Source organism: Drosophila tropicalis, unplaced genomic scaffold (genome assembly GCF_018151085.1).
Source record: "Drosophila tropicalis isolate 14030-0801.00 unplaced genomic scaffold, ASM1815108v1 contig_158, whole genome shotgun sequence".
Classification (NCBI taxonomy): domain Eukaryota; kingdom Metazoa; phylum Arthropoda; class Insecta; order Diptera; family Drosophilidae; genus Drosophila; species Drosophila tropicalis.
Genome location: NW_027172602.1, coordinates 6,579,288 through 6,599,763, shown reverse-complemented (window position 1 = coordinate 6,599,763; position 20,476 = coordinate 6,579,288). Strand labels below are relative to the sequence as shown.

The 20,476-nt window shown below is 38.1% G+C and overlaps 5 protein-coding genes across 13 annotated transcripts; 1 reads left to right on the top strand and 4 right to left on the bottom strand.

Moving 5' to 3' along the window:
• Positions 1 to 1,977: 1,977 nt before the first annotated feature.
• On the top strand, positions 1,978 to 3,566 carry SmydA-4 (SET and MYND domain containing, arthropod-specific, member 4). 3 transcript variants are annotated; one of them, XM_068302872.1, is made up of 5 exons: positions 1,978 to 2,172; positions 2,227 to 2,774; positions 2,860 to 2,982; positions 3,047 to 3,240; positions 3,304 to 3,566. In XM_068302872.1, exons 1-5 carry the CDS (start codon positions 2,131 to 2,133, stop codon positions 3,522 to 3,524), a joined length of 1,128 nt encoding a protein of 375 aa, XP_068158973.1. In that variant the 5' UTR covers positions 1,978 to 2,130; the 3' UTR covers positions 3,525 to 3,566. The 3 variants fall into 3 exon arrangements, with proteins under 3 accessions (XP_068158973.1, XP_068158972.1, XP_068158974.1); XM_068302873.1 differs by having other exon boundaries at positions 2,078 to 2,172; positions 2,252 to 2,774; XM_068302871.1 differs by having other exon boundaries at positions 1,978 to 2,774.
• Positions 3,567 to 6,716: 3,150 nt separating this feature from the next.
• Positions 6,717 to 7,790, bottom strand: LOC137586907 (uncharacterized protein CG1552). Of its 2 annotated transcripts, none has more exons than XM_068303106.1 (3): positions 7,590 to 7,790; positions 7,366 to 7,519; positions 6,717 to 7,159 (listed from the first exon to the last, which is right to left on the bottom strand). In XM_068303106.1, the coding sequence occupies exons 1-3, from the start codon at positions 7,741 to 7,743 to the stop codon at positions 6,910 to 6,912; spliced, it is 558 nt and encodes a 185-aa protein (XP_068159207.1). In that variant the 5' UTR covers positions 7,744 to 7,790; the 3' UTR covers positions 6,717 to 6,909. The 2 variants fall into 2 exon arrangements, with proteins under 2 accessions (XP_068159207.1, XP_068159208.1); XM_068303107.1 differs by having other exon boundaries at positions 7,405 to 7,519; positions 7,590 to 7,789.
• A 1,101-nt stretch (positions 7,791 to 8,891) lies between these two features.
• On the bottom strand, positions 8,892 to 10,631 carry LOC137586980 (uncharacterized). 6 transcript variants are annotated; one of them, XR_011033846.1, is made up of 6 exons: positions 10,538 to 10,623; positions 10,317 to 10,475; positions 10,188 to 10,232; positions 10,034 to 10,124; positions 9,086 to 9,972; positions 8,892 to 9,021 (listed from the first exon to the last, which is right to left on the bottom strand). XR_011033846.1 is itself a non-coding variant. In XM_068303200.1 (6 exons), exons 2-6 carry the CDS (start codon positions 10,432 to 10,434, stop codon positions 9,011 to 9,013), a joined length of 336 nt encoding a protein of 111 aa, XP_068159301.1. In that variant the 5' UTR covers positions 10,435 to 10,475; positions 10,538 to 10,623; the 3' UTR covers positions 8,892 to 9,010. The 6 variants fall into 6 exon arrangements, 5 of the variants coding, with proteins under 5 accessions (XP_068159301.1, XP_068159300.1, XP_068159299.1 ...); XM_068303200.1 differs by having other exon boundaries at positions 9,902 to 9,972; XM_068303198.1 differs by lacking the exon at positions 8,892 to 9,021 and having other exon boundaries at positions 9,035 to 9,972; positions 10,317 to 10,485; positions 10,538 to 10,625.
• Positions 10,632 to 13,334: 2,703 nt separating this feature from the next.
• On the bottom strand, positions 13,335 to 15,345 carry LOC137587247 (uncharacterized). The gene is made up of 3 exons (XM_068303573.1): positions 14,987 to 15,345; positions 13,991 to 14,111; positions 13,335 to 13,474 (listed from the first exon to the last, which is right to left on the bottom strand). Exons 1-3 carry the CDS (start codon positions 15,291 to 15,293, stop codon positions 13,351 to 13,353), a joined length of 552 nt encoding a protein of 183 aa, XP_068159674.1. The 5' UTR covers positions 15,294 to 15,345; the 3' UTR covers positions 13,335 to 13,350.
• A 3,806-nt stretch (positions 15,346 to 19,151) lies between these two features.
• Positions 19,152 to 20,340, bottom strand: LOC137587269 (uncharacterized). The gene is made up of 3 exons (XM_068303600.1): positions 19,681 to 20,340; positions 19,492 to 19,624; positions 19,152 to 19,400 (listed from the first exon to the last, which is right to left on the bottom strand). Exons 1-3 carry the CDS (start codon positions 19,838 to 19,840, stop codon positions 19,292 to 19,294), a joined length of 402 nt encoding a protein of 133 aa, XP_068159701.1. The 5' UTR covers positions 19,841 to 20,340; the 3' UTR covers positions 19,152 to 19,291.
• Positions 20,341 to 20,476: the final 136 nt, after the last annotated feature.

Genomic DNA, 20,476 nt, shown 5'->3' with positions numbered 1-20,476 from the left:
TCGAACAACGCGTGGTGGACAAAGGCCTCTTGGTCTTCCTTCTTTTTATTTTTGTTTTTTATCTGATGACACATTTATTTTGTGCGATTTACAGGCATAATTAATTGACAAGTTGTTAAACATATCTATTAACAGAGCCCTGGCTTTTAAATTACTCATGCAGAGCGTGTAAAAAAACCAAAAAAAAAACAAAAAAAAGCGACAAAAAAAATTATCAATTAAAAGCAATTTAAATCATACACGTTGAAAACGATGCCCGCAAGAAAAATGTAAAGACCACAGGTAGAGCCGGGTGGGATGTATTCGTGTGTGTGTGTGTGTGTGAGAGAGAGGGGGTGTGGCCCACAGGGATAAGGGGTCGGATGGGACATAATTAAAAATTAATTTACCACACATCTGCATACATAGAATACATTTTTTATATACCTACATACATATGTATGTATCTATCTGAATGAATTATTTACGTTCCGACATTTAATGACATGACAAATAAACCAACGAACAAAAAACAAAACATTGAAAATTGTTTAAAAGTGGGAAAATCAAATAATACGAGGCGTAAGGAGAAACTGTGCTAAAGATGTGAGAATGCCTCATTAAGAGGAAAATGGCGATTTTTTTTTATTTATTGCAATTAAACCCCATCAAAATGTACATATACAAAATATTCCAACAATGAGCAAAACACAGAAATAAAAACAAACCAAAGAAATATTTCGAAAACGAATAACAAAGTAAACCGAAGCGAAAGAAATTCTTTACATTATATTCGAAGCAACAAGGCAAAGACAATCCAAAAAGATACCCTATAAAAGGCAAACTCTTTACCCAAACTTTCAACTAAATTGTTTTGAATTAGTTTTGTATATTGCAATGGAAACCTACTACTTACATACCTTTGGTATATAAATAGCTATCTTGATAGATCAGTGGCGTTGTGAACAACTCTTCTCTTCTTGAATCTGTTAAATTTTCACTTATTTCGTCGACTATATATACCTTAACTGAATTTGTGGGCCAGGGTATAGCCGCGAACCTAGATAGATCTCGCATCTATTTTGGATACAGTTGAGCAAATTGTTCCTGTACAAATTGCTTCTAAATGGGGCTCACTGTGCCAACCACTGAGTTTTCTCCTCATAGTCGTCGCCGTCGCCGTCGTCGTCTCTGTCGTTGTGTGGGGCGGTGGCCAGGCGGCATTTGTTTCTTGTTTCTTCTATATACCTATTTATTTTTAACCAAAACGCAATGGGTGTGAGATGAGATGAGATGGGATGAAATGAAAGCATCCTATAAATAAGTCGTATATATGAATAAATCTGATATGCAAGACGATGGAGGAATAAACAAAACAAAGTATAATTGCAATTGAAAAATTGTCTTGAATAATCTCTCCTTGTGCAGCTAATTTTCAATCAAACAAAAACTTAAACTTAAATATTTGAAATAGTTAGTAGCTGATTCTTGTTTTAATATGAGTGACACCTGTTGAACCTGTTGTCGAATGCTGAGTGCCATTTAATTGCTGGCTGTTGACAGGGTACCAGAGACCACCCATTAACCCACCCATGACAAAAAAAAAGAGAAACAAAAAAGACCAAAGACCTGTCCTATGGCTGGGGGTGATTAATGAACGGAACTCAACCAGGGCATGGGACAGCAATTAGAATACAATTAGCAGGAAATATGCCCCATCGCCATGGCCACTAATGAGCATTTTACTTGCATACGGTTTTCCAGCACAGCCACAATAAGGGCAAAAAACATCAGCGGCACCAACGTCAGCCCCACCAAAAGGCTGAGGAGTCGGAGGTGGAGGAGGAGAAGGAACCACTGGTAATTCCCGCATTTCGCATTGAAAAATCTGAAATCTATGGCCGCTATTTGGTGGCCAATCGCCAGCTGGAACCTGGTGAATTGCTCATCACTGAACAACCCCTGGCCATAGGTCCATGTGTAAGCGGTGATCCGGTGTGTCTGGGTTGCTACCTACCCGTGACTTTGGATGCCAGCCAATATCGTTGTTCAGCCTGTGGCTGGCCACTGTGTGACAGCAAATGCAAGGGTTTGGATACGGCAGTGGGTCACACTGCTGCCGAGTGTAAGGTCCTCGCTGGACGTCGATCGATGGCTGGGGATTTATTGAGACTTGGCGCAGCGCCTGGTCAGGTGAGGGATCTCTATGAATTAATAATGATTGTCCGAATTCTGCTTATGCGCCAGAATTCTCCCGAACAATATGCTCTAGTGATGCGCATGGAATCTCATAGTGAGGAGCGTCGCGGGAATGCCACTTTGTGGCAACATTACGAGGAGAAGGTGGTAAAGCGACTGATTGAGCTATGGCAATTGGGCGACTTGGCCGAGGCTCAGCAAGTTCATGAGATTTGCGGCATTCTCGATGTCAATTGCTTTGAAATTGGCCAGAATGGGGCCAAAGCGCGGACGCTATATCCGAGCGCCTTTCTGCTCGCGCACGACTGCAGTCCGAACACGGCGCACACCGATGATCCCGGTACATATGCAATTTTGCTGCGCACTTCGCGGCGCGTGCACGAGCAGGAGGCGTTGACGCTCAGCTATGCGTACACGTTGCAAGGGACCCTCAAGCGGCGCTCCTTCATGCATGAGGGCAAGCTGTTCTGGTGCCAATGTCGTCGCTGTGCCGATCCCAAAGAGCTGGGCACCGATTGCAGTGCTCTGGCCTGCCGCTCCTGTCGATTGGGTTCAATTCGAGCGGTTCAACCATTGGAGCAGACAGCCGACTGGGCGTGAGTAGCAAATAGCAAATACAATTCTAAACACTCGATTCGGAGGGTTAATGCTAAATACAAATAAAACCCAATCTTTGGCCAGCTGCGATCGTTGCCAACGGCAAGTGAGTGCCCAGGAAGTGGAACATCAGCTGGAACGCATCAACAATGATCTGGAGGCCATCGATGTGCACGACATTCCGGGATTGGAGAACTTTTTGATACGGTAAGGCGAAACAACAATTCAACCAGCTCCAGTTTACCCACCCAATTGTTGCCCCCCCTTTAAGCTATCGTGATGTTTTGCGGCCCAATCATTATCTACTACTCTCGGCCAAATATTCATTGTGCCAGATTTATGGTCGCATCGAGGGCTATTTACTACCCCAAATGCAACCGGAAGATATAGCCCGCAAGGAACGCTACTGTCGCGAATTTTTGGCCATAATCGATGTGCTCGAACCGGGGCTGACTCGTCTACGAGGTGAATAAAGTTACCTTTGCCAGGCATTCCTTATGATTATCTCCTCCTTATTTCCGTTTGCAGGGCTCATAATGTATGAACTGCATGCCCCAATTATGATCCTGGCCCAAATAGCCATCCAAAAAGGACAAATTTCGGCCAAGGAGTTTCAATGCCGCATCAAAGAGGTCATCAAATTGCTGCAGCAAAGTCGTGATATACTCAAACTTGAACCCCAAGGATCCAATGAACATGAGATGGGCTCGGCAGCAGCCGATGCACTTATCAAAATGGGTTGTAAATAACTTTTATCCCAAATAGAATTGCGTAATTCAAAAGGCAAACAACGATTTTCAATTAGTCAACATTTGCAATTAGGGAAACTCAAGAGTCCTTAAAACCAAACAGCGCGACATTGAAAAGAAAAGCATTAAGATCCAGAGTTTTCGTTGGTTCAATGACAATAATTCCCAGTCGAAGTAGCCAATAGCATTCCGACCAACCAAAGCAAGAGCAAAGCAAATAAGTATTTAAGAAGTTTTGCTCCAAAAAGGAAATTTCAAATGCATTAAGCAGGTGCGGATTTTGTAGTTTTTCAGTTAGCATTTGAGGTAAGTAGTATATACATACATATTTATGTATATAAGAGTCCTATTTTGTCCTATTTGTCTAGAGCTTAAAGAGCACAATGCTCTGTAGCCATCTATTTACCTTACCAAACAATATCGCATACCTTATTAACTTACCTTGATCATATTCCCCTTTGATTTCGTTTCACCATTTGATGCGGACCTTGCATTGCGGGTCGCGTTAAATTTGAACTTTCTATCACAATGTTAATTAATGGACATTTTTGGCGTTGTGTCATTGAAGGTCGGGAAAGTTTTTATGTTACCATGGCAGCTGTCCATTGCACTCCAACATCAGCAACCCTCTCCACCCAAATCACTCCCCCCACCCCGATTGTCTGGTAGATGCATTCGCTTGGCATAGAATGGTCGAACTACTCAGCAAATGCTGCAACTTAACTTAATAGCCATTGTAGTCGTAAAATTCTATAGCTAGAGAAATTCTATAATAAACTTTAGTTTTTGCTAGTTCTTGTCACAAACTCTGATTTAATGTTTTTGAGCAAATTGAAGTCTTATTTCACATTTAAGTAATGAGCAATTTCCAGGAAATTTCTATTACACTTCTCAGACATTAAATTTTGCATTTAAAAACCAAACAAATATTATAATATGTCCTTAACTATCTCAAGGCTCAATGTATGAAGCGATTATAGGCCAATGTATTTTTGTTGCTTTTCTTATTTGTCCATCATATTCAATGAAAATACAAAATACATATGCATTCAGTTATCAACTGCCTGGCCAAGGCAGTTAACGACTAAGACACGCCTTTGTTTTGCAAGCTGCTTATATAAATCTGTGTGTGTGTGTGTGTGTATATATAGACTGCATTTATGTATTAGCACGGCCATAAATAGAGAGGCGTGGGGTGTGATGAGAGGGGGTATGAAAAACAAAAACAAGAAGCGGCAACAACTAAGAGCGTACGATAAATATAAATTGCATTGTGCAATAATCTTTAAAGTGCAACAAAGTAAAAACAAGAACCAAGAAGCTTCCACAAGCTACAAGGAGTCCCAATACTACAGTGGCAAGAATCAATTTTCAAGTGGAATTTGTCCAAAGTATTTAATGATACTCAATTTGAAATTGCTTCATGTAAAAATCTATGAGACATTTCGAAACTTGCTGATGATTTGAGATAATAGCTTTAATTAGAAAAAAGTAACTCAATTAAACTTTCAAACTTTACTGTCGACAATCTGTTTAAACAAGTCAAAAATCTTGACCTTTGGAACTACAATGCATTATTAGTTAGAAACTATATTTAAAGTAGATCGAACTTGATGATTTTTGCAAGCGAATGAGCCACTGTGCGCCTTTAGACAGACATACACACACACACACACTCACACATATTACACATACATGCAACACACATAAGGACAACACAATGAGGAGCTGCTGCATAAAGCCACATAAAAAATAAGACGACGCGTCGCTTGGGCAACAGCTAGAAAGAAGAAAGGAAATGCAATACCAGCATATAGCCGACCACCCACCACCCAGCACCACCCACTCAACCGAATAGAGTGAACGCTCTGGCAAAGGCAACACAAAGCACAAAGCCAAAGACATTGACGTGGCAGCAACTGGGATAAATGCACATACATAGGTGCATGCGACACACCACTGATTCCCACGGCAACACAAACAAAAAAAGAAAAACAGAAAAAAGTAACCTAGAAAGGATCAAACAAAATACACAAACACAAACACACACACAGACACAACAAAATGAACGCATTCTAGTGACTGGTAATCGTTTTGCAATTTACTTTTAGTCCATACTGAGCTTGATTTCCTTTTACTTTCGATAACAACATTGTTGCCAGAAGCAGGTAGCTTTCAATCCTTTGGAAAAAGCCTTCACAAACGAACGGAAAAGTATTTTATTATTATTGGTTTTGCGCGGCAATCGCAATTAATTAAATATCAACAAGAAGAGATTTTGCGTTGAATTGTGAGAGTAAACCCCTTTGAATCGGCCACGCCACTGCCCCTTTTTGGTGGCAACATTATGGCATCTAGCGGTGAGCCAAGTTGATATCCAAGTATCTTTTGTATTTACTTCTATGCCACATGCAACCAGCAGGCAGCAGCTGAAAGGATAATGCAACAGCAGGAAGAGACGAAGAAGCAATTGCCAAAGGCTGCCTGGCTGGCTATCAAAAGTGTTGCTTATTAAAATAAAATTTATTGCTTGTTTGCAGATAAAAATGAAGAAACAGAAGCCAGTTGCCCCATTGCTGTGTTGCCACATAAAAGTGTTAAAACGATAAGCGTACATAAATACAAAAAAAAAAAAAAAAAAAAAACAGTTGCCACGTCATTGTTGGAACAGGCGAAACAGAATTCTGCCAAGTGAACCTTGAATATGAATGCAAATAAGCAATGAGGGGCAATTTCTGGACTCATTGAAATACTTGTGACCCTAACTAATGGAAGAAACGTTGCATTCAACACGAATCCATTGGCCACTTACTTCAAGTCGCAAATGGAAAAACTCAAGACAAAAACTTTCCCCCGATTCAGCAAATGCAAAAATAGAAAATAAAACAAAAAGACGAGCCGAAGCCATTCAGCCCAAGTCAAGGGCCGCTTGTCTAGACAAGTAGAGGATACAGATTTTCGAATTGTCCTTTTACAAAATACACTGCTTGGAGTCCTTTCTACGAGGGCTGTTTCCAATTCTTTTCAAAGTCAAATGTTTTTCACTTATTCTAAACTAACTTATAGCTATTATATTCAGGAATAATCTAAACATTTGACAGCCAAGTAAATAAGGAAAACTCAATTTCGTTTTGAGCTTTTTTGGCTTAGTTAAAATTTCATCTTTTTCTCAAAGAAAAAGGCAAAACTTCATTTACTCTTTTTAACAATTATATTTACGTGTTCTTAGGTATTAGAAAAAAAAAAAAAACTTTATATATATGCTCTTAGTTGGCTTTGCTTAAAACTCTTTGGCTAGCCCTCGCAGTTGTGGCCATTGAAACAGCATTCAAGTTAACAATTTCACAAATCTCATGATTAGTGGACTTATTCTATGACATTCGGCTTAGTAGTTATTGTAGCCGAATTCGCTGAGCAATGTGCTGCTAGGACTGTCACCACCAGAAGAGCCGCCACCACCGCCGCCGCCGCCCTCCTGCATATTCCGTAGCATCCGATGACGAAAGTGCATTGTGCGCAAACGTTGCATGCGCCTCTTTAAATTGCAATAGACCGGACAGCAGTCGGGAAAGGGTTTATACATCAGCTCATCCTCATCGCCCTGTTCGCATTGCTCTGGCAATATGTCCAGACAGCTGAGAGAGGGAGAGAGAATGAGAACGGGGATGGAGCATTAGATCAGATTGGGATTAAATAAACATGTTAGTGTTATGTACACATGCATTAAGGCATTGAGAGGCAAGAGGCCAGAGGCAAGGCAAGGCAGTTTTGTCTCTCATGGGAATCACATGCAACACTAAATAGAATAATTATTAATGAAATTGAAATTTGGATCCACTACTCATTCGGTCTAGACAATTTTTCCACTACGAAAATAGACCTGGAACGTGGCATTATATGATTATTCTCGCAAAATAGATTCGAGCACAAGCTCAGCAGGACCAAACGTCGTGGCAGAAACTTCGATTGCTCCCACATGCAGCGTCGATAGGTGCCTGAAATGTATTTGAAAATGTCTCCTTATCAATTGAATTTCATTCATTCATTCGTCTTCATATCACTTACGCAACACACTATTGTCATTCTCACTAGAATCCTCCTGATGGTTGTTATAGTTACGCTGCAGTTGATAGTGCTTCATATGGAACTGGCCAAAGCCTTCGCAGCCAACCAGGGCCAGGCCCAGCACCAATAGAATTTTCTCCAACGGCTGATACATCTCTGTCTATATCGACTGGCGTGTGCAAACTACGCGCTAAACTCACACCACATAGGCCAAAGCCACACAAAGTAGGCAAAACAAGAAAAACAAACAAAAAACACATTACGTATACGCAATGTATGATGGACTTTTTTCTTCTCTTTCACACTCCCCAATGCGAGTGTGTGTGTCTGTGTGTGTGTGTGTGTGTAGCTAAATTGGCGTTTTCGCTGCGACACTTGATTAAATCAAGAATAAAATTGCAATGCAAATTTTGCGTTTTACTTGCGCGCCCATGATTAATGCCCCCTAAACTAATGGCGACATTTGTATGTATATATCTCCTTCTACTATGTATATATGGACCAACAGATCAGCTCAGTATATGTGTGTATGTCTGTGTGTGTGTGGACGAGTGTATCCACAAATTGTATAAACCGTTTGTCATAATAACCCTGCCTGCCTAAACAATACAAAAATAAAAAATAAATAAATAAAATAAACAGCAACAAATAATGTCAAGTGCAAGTTGAGCAGAATCATACAAAAAAAAAAAAAAGAAAGGAAAACGGATTTGCATAAGAAATAGAATAATAAAGAACATCGTAATAGAAATAGTAAGCAAAAACAAAAAACTAATACGTTCGCTTAGAAGATCTTCCGCTTGAAGATCAACTAAGATCAAATTTTTTATCATTTTCATTCTTCTTTTGGTATGAACACTTTTTCCTTTTTTTTATTGACATTTCAGCCTCGACCCGCATTTGTCTTTATTAAGAAAGAACATTTTTTGTTGCAAAAATAAAGCTTAAGATGTATTTGTTTGCACAATTTTGTAATTTTTTTTTAGCTTGACTTATAAATCATAAGCTTCTTTAAACACCCTTGGGGAAAATCGACTTTTTGTTCGTAGAAGAAAAGTCCTCTCCCATGCCACAAATGGACCACAGCAGACCGGACCCTACTGGACTTCGGTGGGTCATGTAAAAGGGAGAAAAACGTAGCAGAAGAAGGCGAATTGCATCTAGATGCTGTTAATGTTGTTGTTGTGGGCGTATCAACTCATTAGCCTGGATTTTCCCCATCTACGAGTAGCTTAAAAGCTTTTTCCAAAACTTGTGACCAGTTTGTAGCGCCCCTTTCCAAAAAGCAAACTAAACAGATAATTAAATGCACACTTTTTGTCATATATTTTCGGATTACCTTTAATACTAGCCCCAACACCAGCTTAACAACATATACATAAACATAGAACGAATGCATGTTTGCAAATGGCAATGTCACCTTAAGGTTTATCTGTAAATATTTTGCAAATTAGTTATTTATTATACGTACAATTATATAAAGTAAGCGTGTGTACATGTACATATGTAAGTATCTCAGTCCATGGTGCACAAACGTTTCCATTTGGTGTAGAGTTTTCATTGGGACCAAGGCCAGCCGAATGCAAGCCGGAAATTCGCAGATTCCGCTTCCAATGTTGAATTAAATATTTCTGTAGATGATTTCGAAGAAGATGTCCAAGGTCTTTCCTCTGTTGATCCCGTTGTTGGGTTAAATGCTGATGTTGATTCAGAAGAAGTTGACCACGTAGCTTCCTCTGTTGATAACGTTGTTGGATCATTAGTTGTCTCTGCTGGAGGTTTAGTAGACTCCGATTCGGTTTTTGTATCAAAAATTGCTGATGTTAATTCAGAAGAAGTTGACCATGGATATTCCTCTGTTGATCCCGTTGTTGGGTTAAATGCTGATGTTAATTCAGAACAAGTCGCCCACGGATATTCCTCTGTTGATCCCGTTATTGGATCATTAGTTGTCTCTACTGGAGGTTTAGTAGAAGACTCCGATCCGGTTTTTGTATCAAAAATTGCTGATGTTGATTCAGAAGAAGTTGACCAAGGTCTTTTCTCTGTTGATCCCGTTGTTGGCTTAAATGTAGTTGAATCGGAAACTAAAGCACTAGTTGTCCCTTTTGAAAGTTTAGTAGTAGATGCTGATTTGGTTGATGTTGATTCCGATGGAATTATCCAAGGTGTTTTCTGTGTTGGCTTAGAACCGGGATCCAAGGGAAGTTTAGTTGAGGTCGTGGTTGGATTGGGTGTTGTTACTGAACTCGTTTTCCAGTCCGTCGTCGTCGTTGTAGGTTTTCTTGTCGTTGTCGTCCTTAATACACTACCTGTGCAGAACAAGTCCTCGCACCTCGGATAATAGTTTCTTCCCACATAATAGGTTTCGCAATGGTCCATCCTGTATATTATTAGAATGTAAACCAATTAAAATACAAATAGGATTTTTTTATTTTCCTCACACTAATTGGCTTAGGTTGCAAGTGAATCTGCATCGCTTATATGTAAGTGAAAAAACATATTGTAACTCGCAGATTGGATAAGAGGACTTTACTGTGTGCAAAAAAGAACGAACGATTAGATAAAAGTTTTTAATCACAACTGCAGAATACTTACTGACTTCTTCATAACGCTGACAAATCTTGGATCGCGCTACGAACTCTATAAATTGGACAAACGCCGATAAGGAGGAAAAAGAAGAGAAAAAATTGACGTGGATAGGTAACTAACTTCAATGTTACTAACTTCCAAAGTAGGCGCCGCCAGCGGACGATGAGTGGGATGCAGCTGCGGCTTTGGCTTCGGCTGCGACTGTGGCAATTGCTGCCACAAGGAGCAGCATCAGGGAAAGTAAAAGTTTCATTCCGTTGCCCGCTAATACTCAAAACTTTCAGTTGAAAACCCCTAAAAACTTCTGCTTGCAGTTACTTTGAAGTTTCGGCTTATATATATATATAAATACATACGTTTGAATGTGTATATTTTGAGTTATTTTTATTATTATTTTATTATTTTCGTAGTCTCTGCGTCCTATGCTTTCGTTCTCTCATGCAGGCAAGGTCTGTAAACGGCAGCGGTAGTGGCGGCTTTTATTTATATACTCTCTAGCAACTGTCTGCAAATCGTATAAATAATTTTGTTCTTCTTCAGTTTTTCTTTTTCTTTTTTTTTTTTTGTCCACATTCTCATCGCCATTTTTGAAGTATGCACTAACGAAAATGATTACAAACTTTCGTAAATGACATCGTAAAAAGTTAAATAAGTTTTGCCAGCAAGCGGGTAAAACGCCACGATAAGTGCCAGCAAATTCCATGCGTAATTGCATTCTGAATATTTATTTGCCGCTCAAGTTGGTAGTTGAAACTTCTAAGAACTAGAGCCCATTCAATGTACCTACATACATATACATATCTGTGTATATATAACAGGACACATTATTCAGTTGTGATTTATGCGAGCGACGCGAGTATAACTTTAGCTCCCTTCAACCCCCCTACCCCTTTTCGCTTTTTGTCCATGAAGGATGGGCACAAAATTTGCAGGCGACAAATTTTATGCATAGAAGCATGAATATTAGCCACAACGATATTTTAGCCCTCCTTTACGTGCAAAAGTCGATCTCTGCGAGAGACAATCTGAAAGTTTCTCAAACAAAACATTACGAAACTCTGATCAACCATGAACGAACACTTGGTCAACTGCCACATAAAAAGGCAGCAGCTTGAAATATTCAAAACTGTAACAATAAATCTCAATCTCAACTAACATATTTCAACTATTTTCAAATGGCCATAAAGATAAAATGCTTGCTACAGAATTAGTGTCTCTTCCGCCTTGTGTTTAATTTTAGATAAGACTTAAGGGCTCTAAAAATAACCACAAATTTATCGCAGTTACGGGGAAAAAAAGGAAAACACTCTTCGTTCTTTAAAAACACGTTTTGGGCTTAAACATATTTCATAAATTTCAAAACGCTTGGCAATTATATAAATGAAATTTTAGTTAACTTCAAACAAATAAAAGAAATATCTATATATATGATGAAACACAAAGGCGCTTTAAATTCTATACACCGCATTCACACAAAGCCAAAGTCAAAGCCAATTTGGCCCGCCCACAGTGGGCGGTCCCCATGTTGGAGGTCCGTGTCAGCAACAACCATGAACCAGAGCCAACTATGTATATAAGAAGTAGCACCCGCCGTTACTACAGCTCTCTAACACTCGAATCCATTCTACAGTGGGTTCAAACCATGTCCAAAAGCCACTTTGGACCATTCATTTATTATTTAATTCAACTTAAAAGTTACACATATTAATTGATTTAAAATTTAACAAATTTAAAATCGGTTATATAAGATCAACAACTTTGTATGGCAACACAGCGTATACGTAATGCCAAAACAAAGAATTATCACGAGTCCCAGGTGAGATTAGTCCGCAGACTTTGTTAAAACTTTGAAAAATTTAATTCAAAAACAAATTATTTGTTTATGTTGCCCACTGTGCCGGAACTCTAAAGAGACCTGCTCTGTTTTATATTTAGAGCGGGCAACAATTAAGTTTGTAAAAAGTTAAAAGTTTTCCAGCGACAACATTGTCTGCGACGACCTTTTGTTTAGCAGGTGGTTGTTGTTGTTGTTGTTGCTGGTGTTGCTGGTGTCGTTGTTGGGCTTGGGATCCGTACCTTTTTTTGGCGATTGAAACGAGTATCTGTAATTGTGGCCACGACACTAACTAGATTGAATTAGGGATGAAACCAAAGACGAAGGCGTCTGCCAGACAACGGAGGTGTTCAAAAAAGGCGTAAACTGTATTTTTCCAACACTTTCAACTACAGAGATGTGTTAGATACCCAAACAAGACAAGAAACAAGAAAAGAAAACCTCACGAATATCAGTTTGTGCGTAAAACAATGGATGCTGTCCGTCGATTAAGTCATTCTCCCTGGATATTGGGCAATCACATACACAAACACACAAACATACATACATACATACATCTACCATGGAACTTTACTCAATGGTCTTGTCTGGTTTCGGTTCTGGTCTTTGGTCTCTGCTCTCTCCTCTGGGCACCTTAGTTTTGGGCTCAAGGCAATTAGAATGCTAATTTGTATGCAAATATTTGTAAAGTGAATGAAGTTAGGTTCTTGTATCCGTATCCGTATCCGTAACCGTAGATCTATGCCTGCTTCGGTTGAGGCTTCAACACACCATCCTTTTGTTCATTTGTTCTTTATTATGAACACGAGCTGTTGGCGGAAATAAACTAAAAAGCGCTAGAAAGGAAAAAGTGAAGTACAATAAAGGAAATTGCCAGCAGGTTGGCACACAAATTAATGAACACTAGATACTGCATAAATGAAAATGCTGCTCAACCACTTATCATCATCCCCTGAGACACATAACTCTAAGAATGAAAATGTCCATACGACACTTTCGACACTGTCTCTGTCACTTTTGCACTTCCCCCCGTTTGAGAATTGATGGAATTATTGAACTTAGTCAGCTAAAAACATTAACATTGATAATTTAGAATTTCTAGATATTATTTATTTCAATTATATGTATATAGAATATAAAATCAAATATATGACTACATTAGCTTATACATTTGCTTGTCTTGAAATCAAACAGAGCAAAAACATAAAAAAAGTTATGAAGTATAATCTGAAAATTATACTAAACAAAAAAAAAAAAAAAAAAAAAAACACCATATATATTATTATATGACTAAAATAGAATTTAGAATTTAGTTAACATTTTGGGGACTTCACTTTAGAATTGTTGCTCGTTGCCAAAAAAGGTGAACGTCTCATTGCAGCGTATCTCATAGCAGTCCGGGAATGATGTAAAATGTCTTGATAAGCGCAAATCGAAAATGAATTCACAATATGGATAGCTGTAAGTACAAAACGAACAGAGTAAAGAGCAAAGAAATTCAAGGAAAACATACAATATACATATATCGTAGAAATGGAAAACTTTTCACGCACACTTGTTCGCTTTTCTCTTTCCTGTTTTTTTCCTTGGGCTGGTTATGGTAAATGTTGTTTTATTTGTTTTTTACACCAAGCAACTAGCTGGCAGCCATTTTAATTGTTATGCAATAACACAACCTTACCAATAACGCCCACCCACAAGCTAGTCCCCTCTCCCTACCCCATGGCATGGCTGAACTCAGTGTGTGCAAGCAACAAAGGAATAAAATCAAAAATAAAAATAAAAATAAAAAAACCTGGTACAAGTTTATTTTAAAATGCAATTCACACTAGCAAATGCATAAATTGTGTATATGTAGATGTGTGTGTGTGTGTGTGTGTGTGTATGTGTGTAGATGAACGGTTAGATGACTTCACTTGTGAAAACTGAGTGAGTGACTGACTGAGTAAACAACATACTAGATTGCATAACTTACACTGGCGGAAACCAAAGAAAACAACGATATGTGCAGAGTATCCCAAATGGACGCTTAAATTCACCATCTGGCGCTTGTATCGAACCGGAATTGTGCTTCCTCCAGCATTGCGAAGCCCAGCCTGAAATTAAAGACAAATCGACAAATCGCTTTAAAGCCAAAAAAGTAAACAAAGCAAGAGAACAGATCACATAAACATTTTTGTTCCAAAAGCTTCCACGTGGATAAACTCTAAGAGTAGAGTAAGCCAAGTCATTTCGGGATTGAAAAGGTATTGAAAAAGAACCATTTTTGGGATAGATTTGTAGGTTAACTTTATATGCTAATCAATTGCCTTTTAAATTTTATTTAATTTTCTGTTTAGACAAAATGTTTGGTTTTCAATTTTCAAAGATTTCAATTCAATTTTACATTATTAACATGTCTTTCCGTTTCGTTTGAACTCACAAATGTTAAAACAAAAAAAAAATCAAACCATGCTGTCAATTTGCTGCTTCTTTAGGATTTGCAGTTTTACTAACAATTTCTAATTTTAATTAGTATTTAAGGCTGATTACAAGTAATTAGTAGTTTGGTTTTCAACAAAAAGGAACACTAAGAGCTTCTTAGAGAACAAAAATCAACGATTGTCAGAGATCGAATGATTGTTTTAAATTTGAATAATGCGTATACGTAATATTTATGATGCCTCAATTAATAGCATTAATTGCGAAACGAAGCAATACGCCGCATAAATAACATGCAGACAAAGATGTTTCAAAATCACTCATACGCACTGTTGTGTGAGCAGTCATAATTAACATGGCGAATTCAATTTCCATTATTACCACACACACACACACACACACTCACACGCACTCTCACTCATATACACAACATTCTGGTATGCATAATTTCACATGGGGGGAAAAAAGAAAAATAAAAAAAGAATTTTCGCTGTTTAATTAGTTTTGATTGAATTGGTTTTTCGAGGGATCTGATCTATGTTCTACGTACTTCCATAATTGTAATCACATAAACAGCATAATATTAATAGCAATACAAATGTAACTGTTGTTATGCTTTTGCGTGTATGAATTGTTGTTGTTGTCGTCGTTTTAGATCTTGTTTCATTTATCGATTTGGCCATTGCACAACAATCATAAACACAATCGTTGTCATTTGTTAATGATTCAAACTCTGCCATATGTAAGATGATATGGTGGCTTATTTTCCTCTTATTTTTTGTTTGTCTATTTAATTTCTTAAATTTTGTTTGCTTCTTGTCTTTTTTTCTTTTTTTTTGTTGTAACTGCCGCCCCATGCGTCGGATGATGCCACGAATATGCCGAAAATGCGAATAACCAAAACGCGAATGAGTGTAGGCATCCATCGCGTAACACCCACAACCCAGCAGCAGGCAAACCAAAACCGAAAACCAAACCCAATAAAGCCAGCCAGCCAGTCAGTGAGCCATCCATCCATCCACACCCACAGTAGCCCAAGACAGCCAGCGGCAGCAAATCAAAATGTGGAGAGAGCGAACCAAAAATCGCTAAAGAAAATATTTTTATATACCCTGTAAGCAATGAGCAACAAAAGTCCATATCCAGATTGTGAAAATCTGTGTTCAATCTACAATCTATGAACCTTGCTAATTTCCTTTTTAATGCAATATAACTAATATTTTAATTAATTCTGTTAGTTTTTACCAACTAACTATCACAGGGTGAGAGAAAAGTCGATCTAATCATGTGAGTCTAATTCCTTGCGCCTAAATTGATGCCAATTGATAAATTATCGCATTGTGTGTGTGTGTGTGTGTGTTAGTGTTGATATGCATGTGTATGCTGGTGTGTACCGCCCCCTCCACCACCCAACCCACACCCACCCATTTAGAAGCCCCTGCCTTAATATGATTACAAGTGAGACAAACACTCATCGCATCCTCATTCCCATTACCATTTCAAATTGCCTCGGTTTCAGTTTCGGTTTCAGAATCTTTTTCTTCTCTCTCGTTTTCTCTATCGTTGTCTCTATCTCTCTATGGTTTCGCTGATGAAATTGTTGACACCTTTTGTATGGCTCAATCAGTCAGCTGTCTGTCTGTTTGTCTGTCCAACTGACTGACTCACCATTCCCGGCTTATGCCAAGAAGGAACCATAGAACCATCTTCACCTTAGACAACTTGTCATAAATTTGTGGTAGGTTTGTTTTCTTTCGTTGTTTGTCTTTGTTTTTGTTTTCTGTTTTGTTGTGCACTTTGAAAAATTGAATTTGAAATTGCAATTGAATAAAAGAAAGTGTCCTTAAGGTTCTTAGAATCTACATAGTTAAGTTTGCAGACGTGAAACTTAAACTGATAAAAGATAAACAAAGTTTGTAACAACGGATACGTTTTCATTCCTGTTATGATCTTATCATTTGATTTAAAATAATAGTCTCTATGGGTGAGATAGATGCTCTTACAATTTAAGCATGAATTCATTGACTTATGTCATTATCAATGTACTCAATGCACAAAGCTTACTTTATCCTTTCGAAAAAGCTTTAAATATTTGAACGAAAATTGCACTTAAACACATTTTATTGACTTGTTAGCAAAAGCAGCACCCAATTAGCACTCAGCTTTGTGAGAACCCAATACTTAAATAAAGATATTGCTTACATTGCCCAATGGAGGACCCAGCCCTAGGCATGGGCTTTAATTAAATACATTTCCAACAAGAGGCCCCTTTTTTCTCTACAATAATGAGAATTGTGAAGCTTTAAGTTCTTGTGTTTAATTTAAAGTGAAAATTGTACAATAGACTTTGTAGAAACATCTTTTATGGTAAATCTACTATAATAAATAACAAATAAGTTAAGTTAAATTACGATTTTGGCTTTGCCATTAGTACTTAATCGTATTTATCTACTCCAAAAAAGTTTTACTTCTCGTCACTTCATTTGATACTTGTTCGTGGCGGAGGAGGAAAAAAACTACAAAAGCTATCAATGGAGCCATCGCAGTAACCAGAATGGTGGCAAAGAGGACGAAGTTGGGGTCGGAAAGGGTCGAAAAAAAGCAAACCAACCTTGCCCAATTACCTGGGAATAACTGGGCATACCAATGTAAGCCAGCCAAAAAGCAATTCACTTTTTGTAGTAAACAAATTTGAAACACTTTGTTACGAACGCCATTTTTTTCGTTTCGTTTCGTTTTCTTTTTGGTTTGCCTGGTTAAAAGCGGATATATTCCCGTTATAAAGAGAGAGAGAGGTGTGGGGAATATCCTCAACTCACGCCAACCGACCCCCACCAACTGGGTAACTACCTGGCAAAAACTTCTCAATGCTGCTAACAGGCGCAAATAAATCGTTCGACATTTATAAGCCAGTCAAAGTTATGCCAAAGCGTTTGCTGAAATTTGTGTACTGCTAGCATGATGGGTTGTGGAGGGCAGGACGGAAGTTTTGGCCGGGCTAAAAATAAGATAAATTATGTGGCTGGTAGTCAATGGAGCTGTTAACTTGCGCACCTGAGCCGACCCTTATACATACATACATACAAATACATACATATATATATAGACGTGATGGGGTTAAAAGGGTTCACCACCAACTCCACAAAAACTTTCAACTCGATTTTCTATTTCTTAACGATTTAAAACTCTTTCCCCTTTTTTGCTAAATTATTAAAGTTAATGGGGGGTAAGGGAATCTTAATCAATATATATCGATTACAATATCAAAGGACTGCCAGTTAAAGAGTTAAAAAGTAAAATAAAATATAGTTACTTGCATTCTATGTAAGTACTTTTCTTGTTATTGTTGTGTTTATTTAAATGCACAATTAATTAATTTGTTTATAACTATTTTAAAATAATCTAATTCCCAGCTATGTTGAAATTGCCGTAATTTGCCAATCAACATTGAAACAAAAGACACGCACATTTCAGAAACTACGCGTTGGCATTCCAATTTCAAAAGCCCCCAAAGTTTCCCCTTACCCCCCACCCACCACTCTGATTCAAACTAACACTCACCCATAGTACGCACAATGACGACGACCACGACCCAAATCGCAAAAATTGTTCCAAACTGAATTGAGTTGCGTTTGCCAATTGCCGCCAGTTGCCAGTCGCTGATCTTCTGCAGATTAGAGATAAGCGAGAGAGAAAGAGAGATAGAGAGTGAGCGATGAATTGGTCATGGGACGCTGGTGGCCTTCTGCGATCAATGTCATTTCGTTTGATTCCATTAAAGTGCGACCGAGTCGATTCACGCAACGCCATATGTACCCCATATGTTTAGTATGCCTTGCCCCTCATCCCTCAGGATTTCATCTTCATCATCAAACAATAAATGACATGTATCAAAAGAGAGAGAGAGAGAAAAGAGAGCATTCTTATGAGATCTAAGGTAAATCCAGAACAAATATTTTCTATCTATACAAATGCATCTCGTTTACTGCAGATCTTTCATTATTATCAACTATGGCATTCATGAATACACTTAGAAATCAAATAACTTTATGCACTCTAGAGTTGAACACATTGAATGCTAAAAGACAAACATCCTTTGAATGAATAAAACGAGTCCATTTAATCATATGAACTGGTATATTCTTCTCTGAACTCATTCAAACCCGTTATGTGAGTTGTCACTTGATCTAGCGGATCCACATCCATATTTTGATTATCAATTTCATTTAGAAATATATATAGTAATCGATTATTGTTTACGCTTTCATTCGTGTGGTTCGCTAATTTATCAATATATATTTTTAATAAAAACTTTTCTTTGCTCAACTTGTCTCTTAGTTTTCTTAACTAGTCTATCTTATTCATAGACTTAGTTTTTCATGCTTTAAAATTAATCGGATTGGATTGAAGCTTTATCCTTTGAAGATGAAAGAGGCGAGTTTCTTAAAGCTACTGTTATTTATCTTTATTTTATTTCAACGTCCCTTAAAATTAAGACAACTTTCTGAAATCTCCTAAATGTATGCAACACATTTTTCACATTTATTCAATAATAATTACATTGTAAAGATATTGAAAGTTTCCCTTATTCCCCCCATGAAAATAAACATATTGTTTGTCTTCTGTTATTGATTCTTTCTATAATTTCATATAAAATCTAGCATTAATCAGACTTATGCTATATTAAAAAAAAAAAACACAAAAAAAAAAGGCATTAATAGTTTTAACCTAAAATTAAATCAAATGCGGTTGAATAGTTAACAAAATGTTGACATTATCGAAATACAAATGAAAAGCGATAATGCTGCGAAATGAATTCATACATATATAAGTATATGTATATGTAATTGTATATTTAGTTGAAATAATTTAAGAGCGTACACTTGACATTGGTACAGTCGGGCAGTGAAGTGAATAGCACACAAGACAGCTTATAATCATAAATAAATTCGCATGTGGGAAAACTGCAAAAGAAACAGGGATATAGAGGGATTGAGAGAGAACACATTGAAGTGGACTTTTTCCGAATTTTATAGTTTTTCCTTTTGGTCATACCTAATTGTAAAGAACCAAGTACACTTGAAGTTGCACAAAATGCCATACGGTTTCTTCAATTGCTCCTTCTTATTGACAATGGTGTTCTGTAGATTGTAGCCATCGTAGCGACGCCAACAGTGATTGATGTTGCCTGCAAAAGGGAGTAAGTCACTGAGTGCATCCAATCCTTGAGATGTATGTACTTACGGCGTATGTGATGACTGCCGCCATGATGATGAAAGTCACGTCCTTCCAACTGACTGCCATGGCCATTGGTGGCCTCCACACCTCCGATGCTGCCAAAGAGTAGCAGATACCAAAGTACCAGGGAGCTAACGATAAAGATATAAGTCACTAATTTGGCCATTTCGTTACGTTCCTTCCTCCGTTATGTAGCAGGAGTTGCAGCAGGAGCTGCTTACAACTTTCTTTCTATTTGTCCGTCTGTCTGTCTGTCTGTATGACTGACTGTCTATCTTCTTTTTCTTCCGTTTTTTTTGGCGGTGACTTTCTTTCGTCTTCGATTCGTTGTTGGTTTTTCTTCTTTTGCAGCTTTCTTTTCTATTCTGCACTTTGCACTTTGCACTCTAGCACTTTTCACTTGATTTTCCCTTGATATGTGCTTCTATATATATATTCATGTGCATGTGTGTGTGTGTGTATATATATGTATGCGAATGCGTGTGTGTGTCTGTGTGGGTGTGTATGATGGCTGTCGCTTTCGTTGCCGCTGCGAATGTCGCCCCTGCACTGAATACATTTTCTAAAAAAGTGAATTTGTTTTGCTTCAAGCTTTGGTTGACTTTCGGTCTCCAAGCTCCTCCGCGGCACAAAACAAACAAAAAAAACCAACACAATCTCATCATCATCATCATCAGCAGCAGCAACAGCAGCAGAAGCAGCGGCATCATCGTAAGCTGAGCTGGGTTCGGTTTCATCGAAAAACGTTGGTCCAGTCCGGCTCCGGGTACGGATAGTCCGGTTACGCTTCTGTTCTGTTTCA

What these genes read in the sequence shown, in the direction of transcription:
- SmydA-4 (XM_068302871.1), top strand. Translation starts at nt 2,131, where the DNA reads ATGGCTGGGGATTTATTGAGACTTGGCGCAGCGCCTGGTCAGGTGAGG. An exon ending in GAGCAGACAGCCGACTGGGC is followed by an intron (nt 2,775 to 2,859) that starts GTGAGTAGCAAA and finishes ATCTTTGGCCAG; the next exon opens with CTGCGATCGTTGCCAACGGC. An exon ending in TTGGAGAACTTTTTGATACG is followed by an intron (nt 2,983 to 3,046) that starts GTAAGGCGAAAC and finishes CCCCCCTTTAAG; the next exon opens with CTATCGTGATGTTTTGCGGC.
- LOC137586907 (XM_068303106.1), bottom strand. Translation starts at nt 7,743, where the DNA reads ATGTATCAGCCGTTGGAGAAAATTCTATTGGTGCTGGGCCTGGCCCTG. An exon ending in GAATGACAATAGTGTGTTGC is followed by an intron (nt 7,520 to 7,589) that starts GTAAGTGATATG and finishes AATACATTTCAG; the next exon opens with GCACCTATCGACGCTGCATG. An exon ending in AAATTGTCTAGACCGAATGA is followed by an intron (nt 7,160 to 7,365) that starts GTAGTGGATCCA and finishes TCCCTCTCTCAG; the next exon opens with CTGTCTGGACATATTGCCAG.
- LOC137586980 (XM_068303197.1), bottom strand. Translation starts at nt 10,434, where the DNA reads ATGAAACTTTTACTTTCCCTGATGCTGCTCCTTGTGGCAGCAATTGCC. An exon ending in TGGCGGCGCCTACTTTGGAA is followed by an intron (nt 10,233 to 10,316) that starts GTTAGTAACATT and finishes TCCAATTTATAG; the next exon opens with AGTTCGTAGCGCGATCCAAG. An exon ending in TGCAACCTAAGCCAATTAGT is followed by an intron (nt 9,973 to 10,033) that starts GTGAGGAAAATA and finishes AATAATATACAG; the next exon opens with GATGGACCATTGCGAAACCT.
- LOC137587247 (XM_068303573.1), bottom strand. Translation starts at nt 15,293, where the DNA reads ATGGGGCGGCAGTTACAACAAAAAAAAAGAAAAAAAGACAAGAAGCAA. An exon ending in ATGTGATTACAATTATGGAA is followed by an intron (nt 14,112 to 14,986) that starts GTACGTAGAACA and finishes CTTTAATTTCAG; the next exon opens with GCTGGGCTTCGCAATGCTGG. An exon ending in TTTCTTTGGTTTCCGCCAGT is followed by an intron (nt 13,475 to 13,990) that starts GTAAGTTATGCA and finishes TTGTACTTACAG; the next exon opens with CTATCCATATTGTGAATTCA.
- LOC137587269 (XM_068303600.1), bottom strand. Translation starts at nt 19,840, where the DNA reads ATGGCCAAATTAGTGACTTATATCTTTATCGTTAGCTCCCTGGTACTT. An exon ending in CGGCAGTCATCACATACGCC is followed by an intron (nt 19,625 to 19,680) that starts GTAAGTACATAC and finishes TCCCTTTTGCAG; the next exon opens with GCAACATCAATCACTGTTGG. An exon ending in ACTTGGTTCTTTACAATTAG is followed by an intron (nt 19,401 to 19,491) that starts GTATGACCAAAA and finishes TTTCTTTTGCAG; the next exon opens with TTTTCCCACATGCGAATTTA.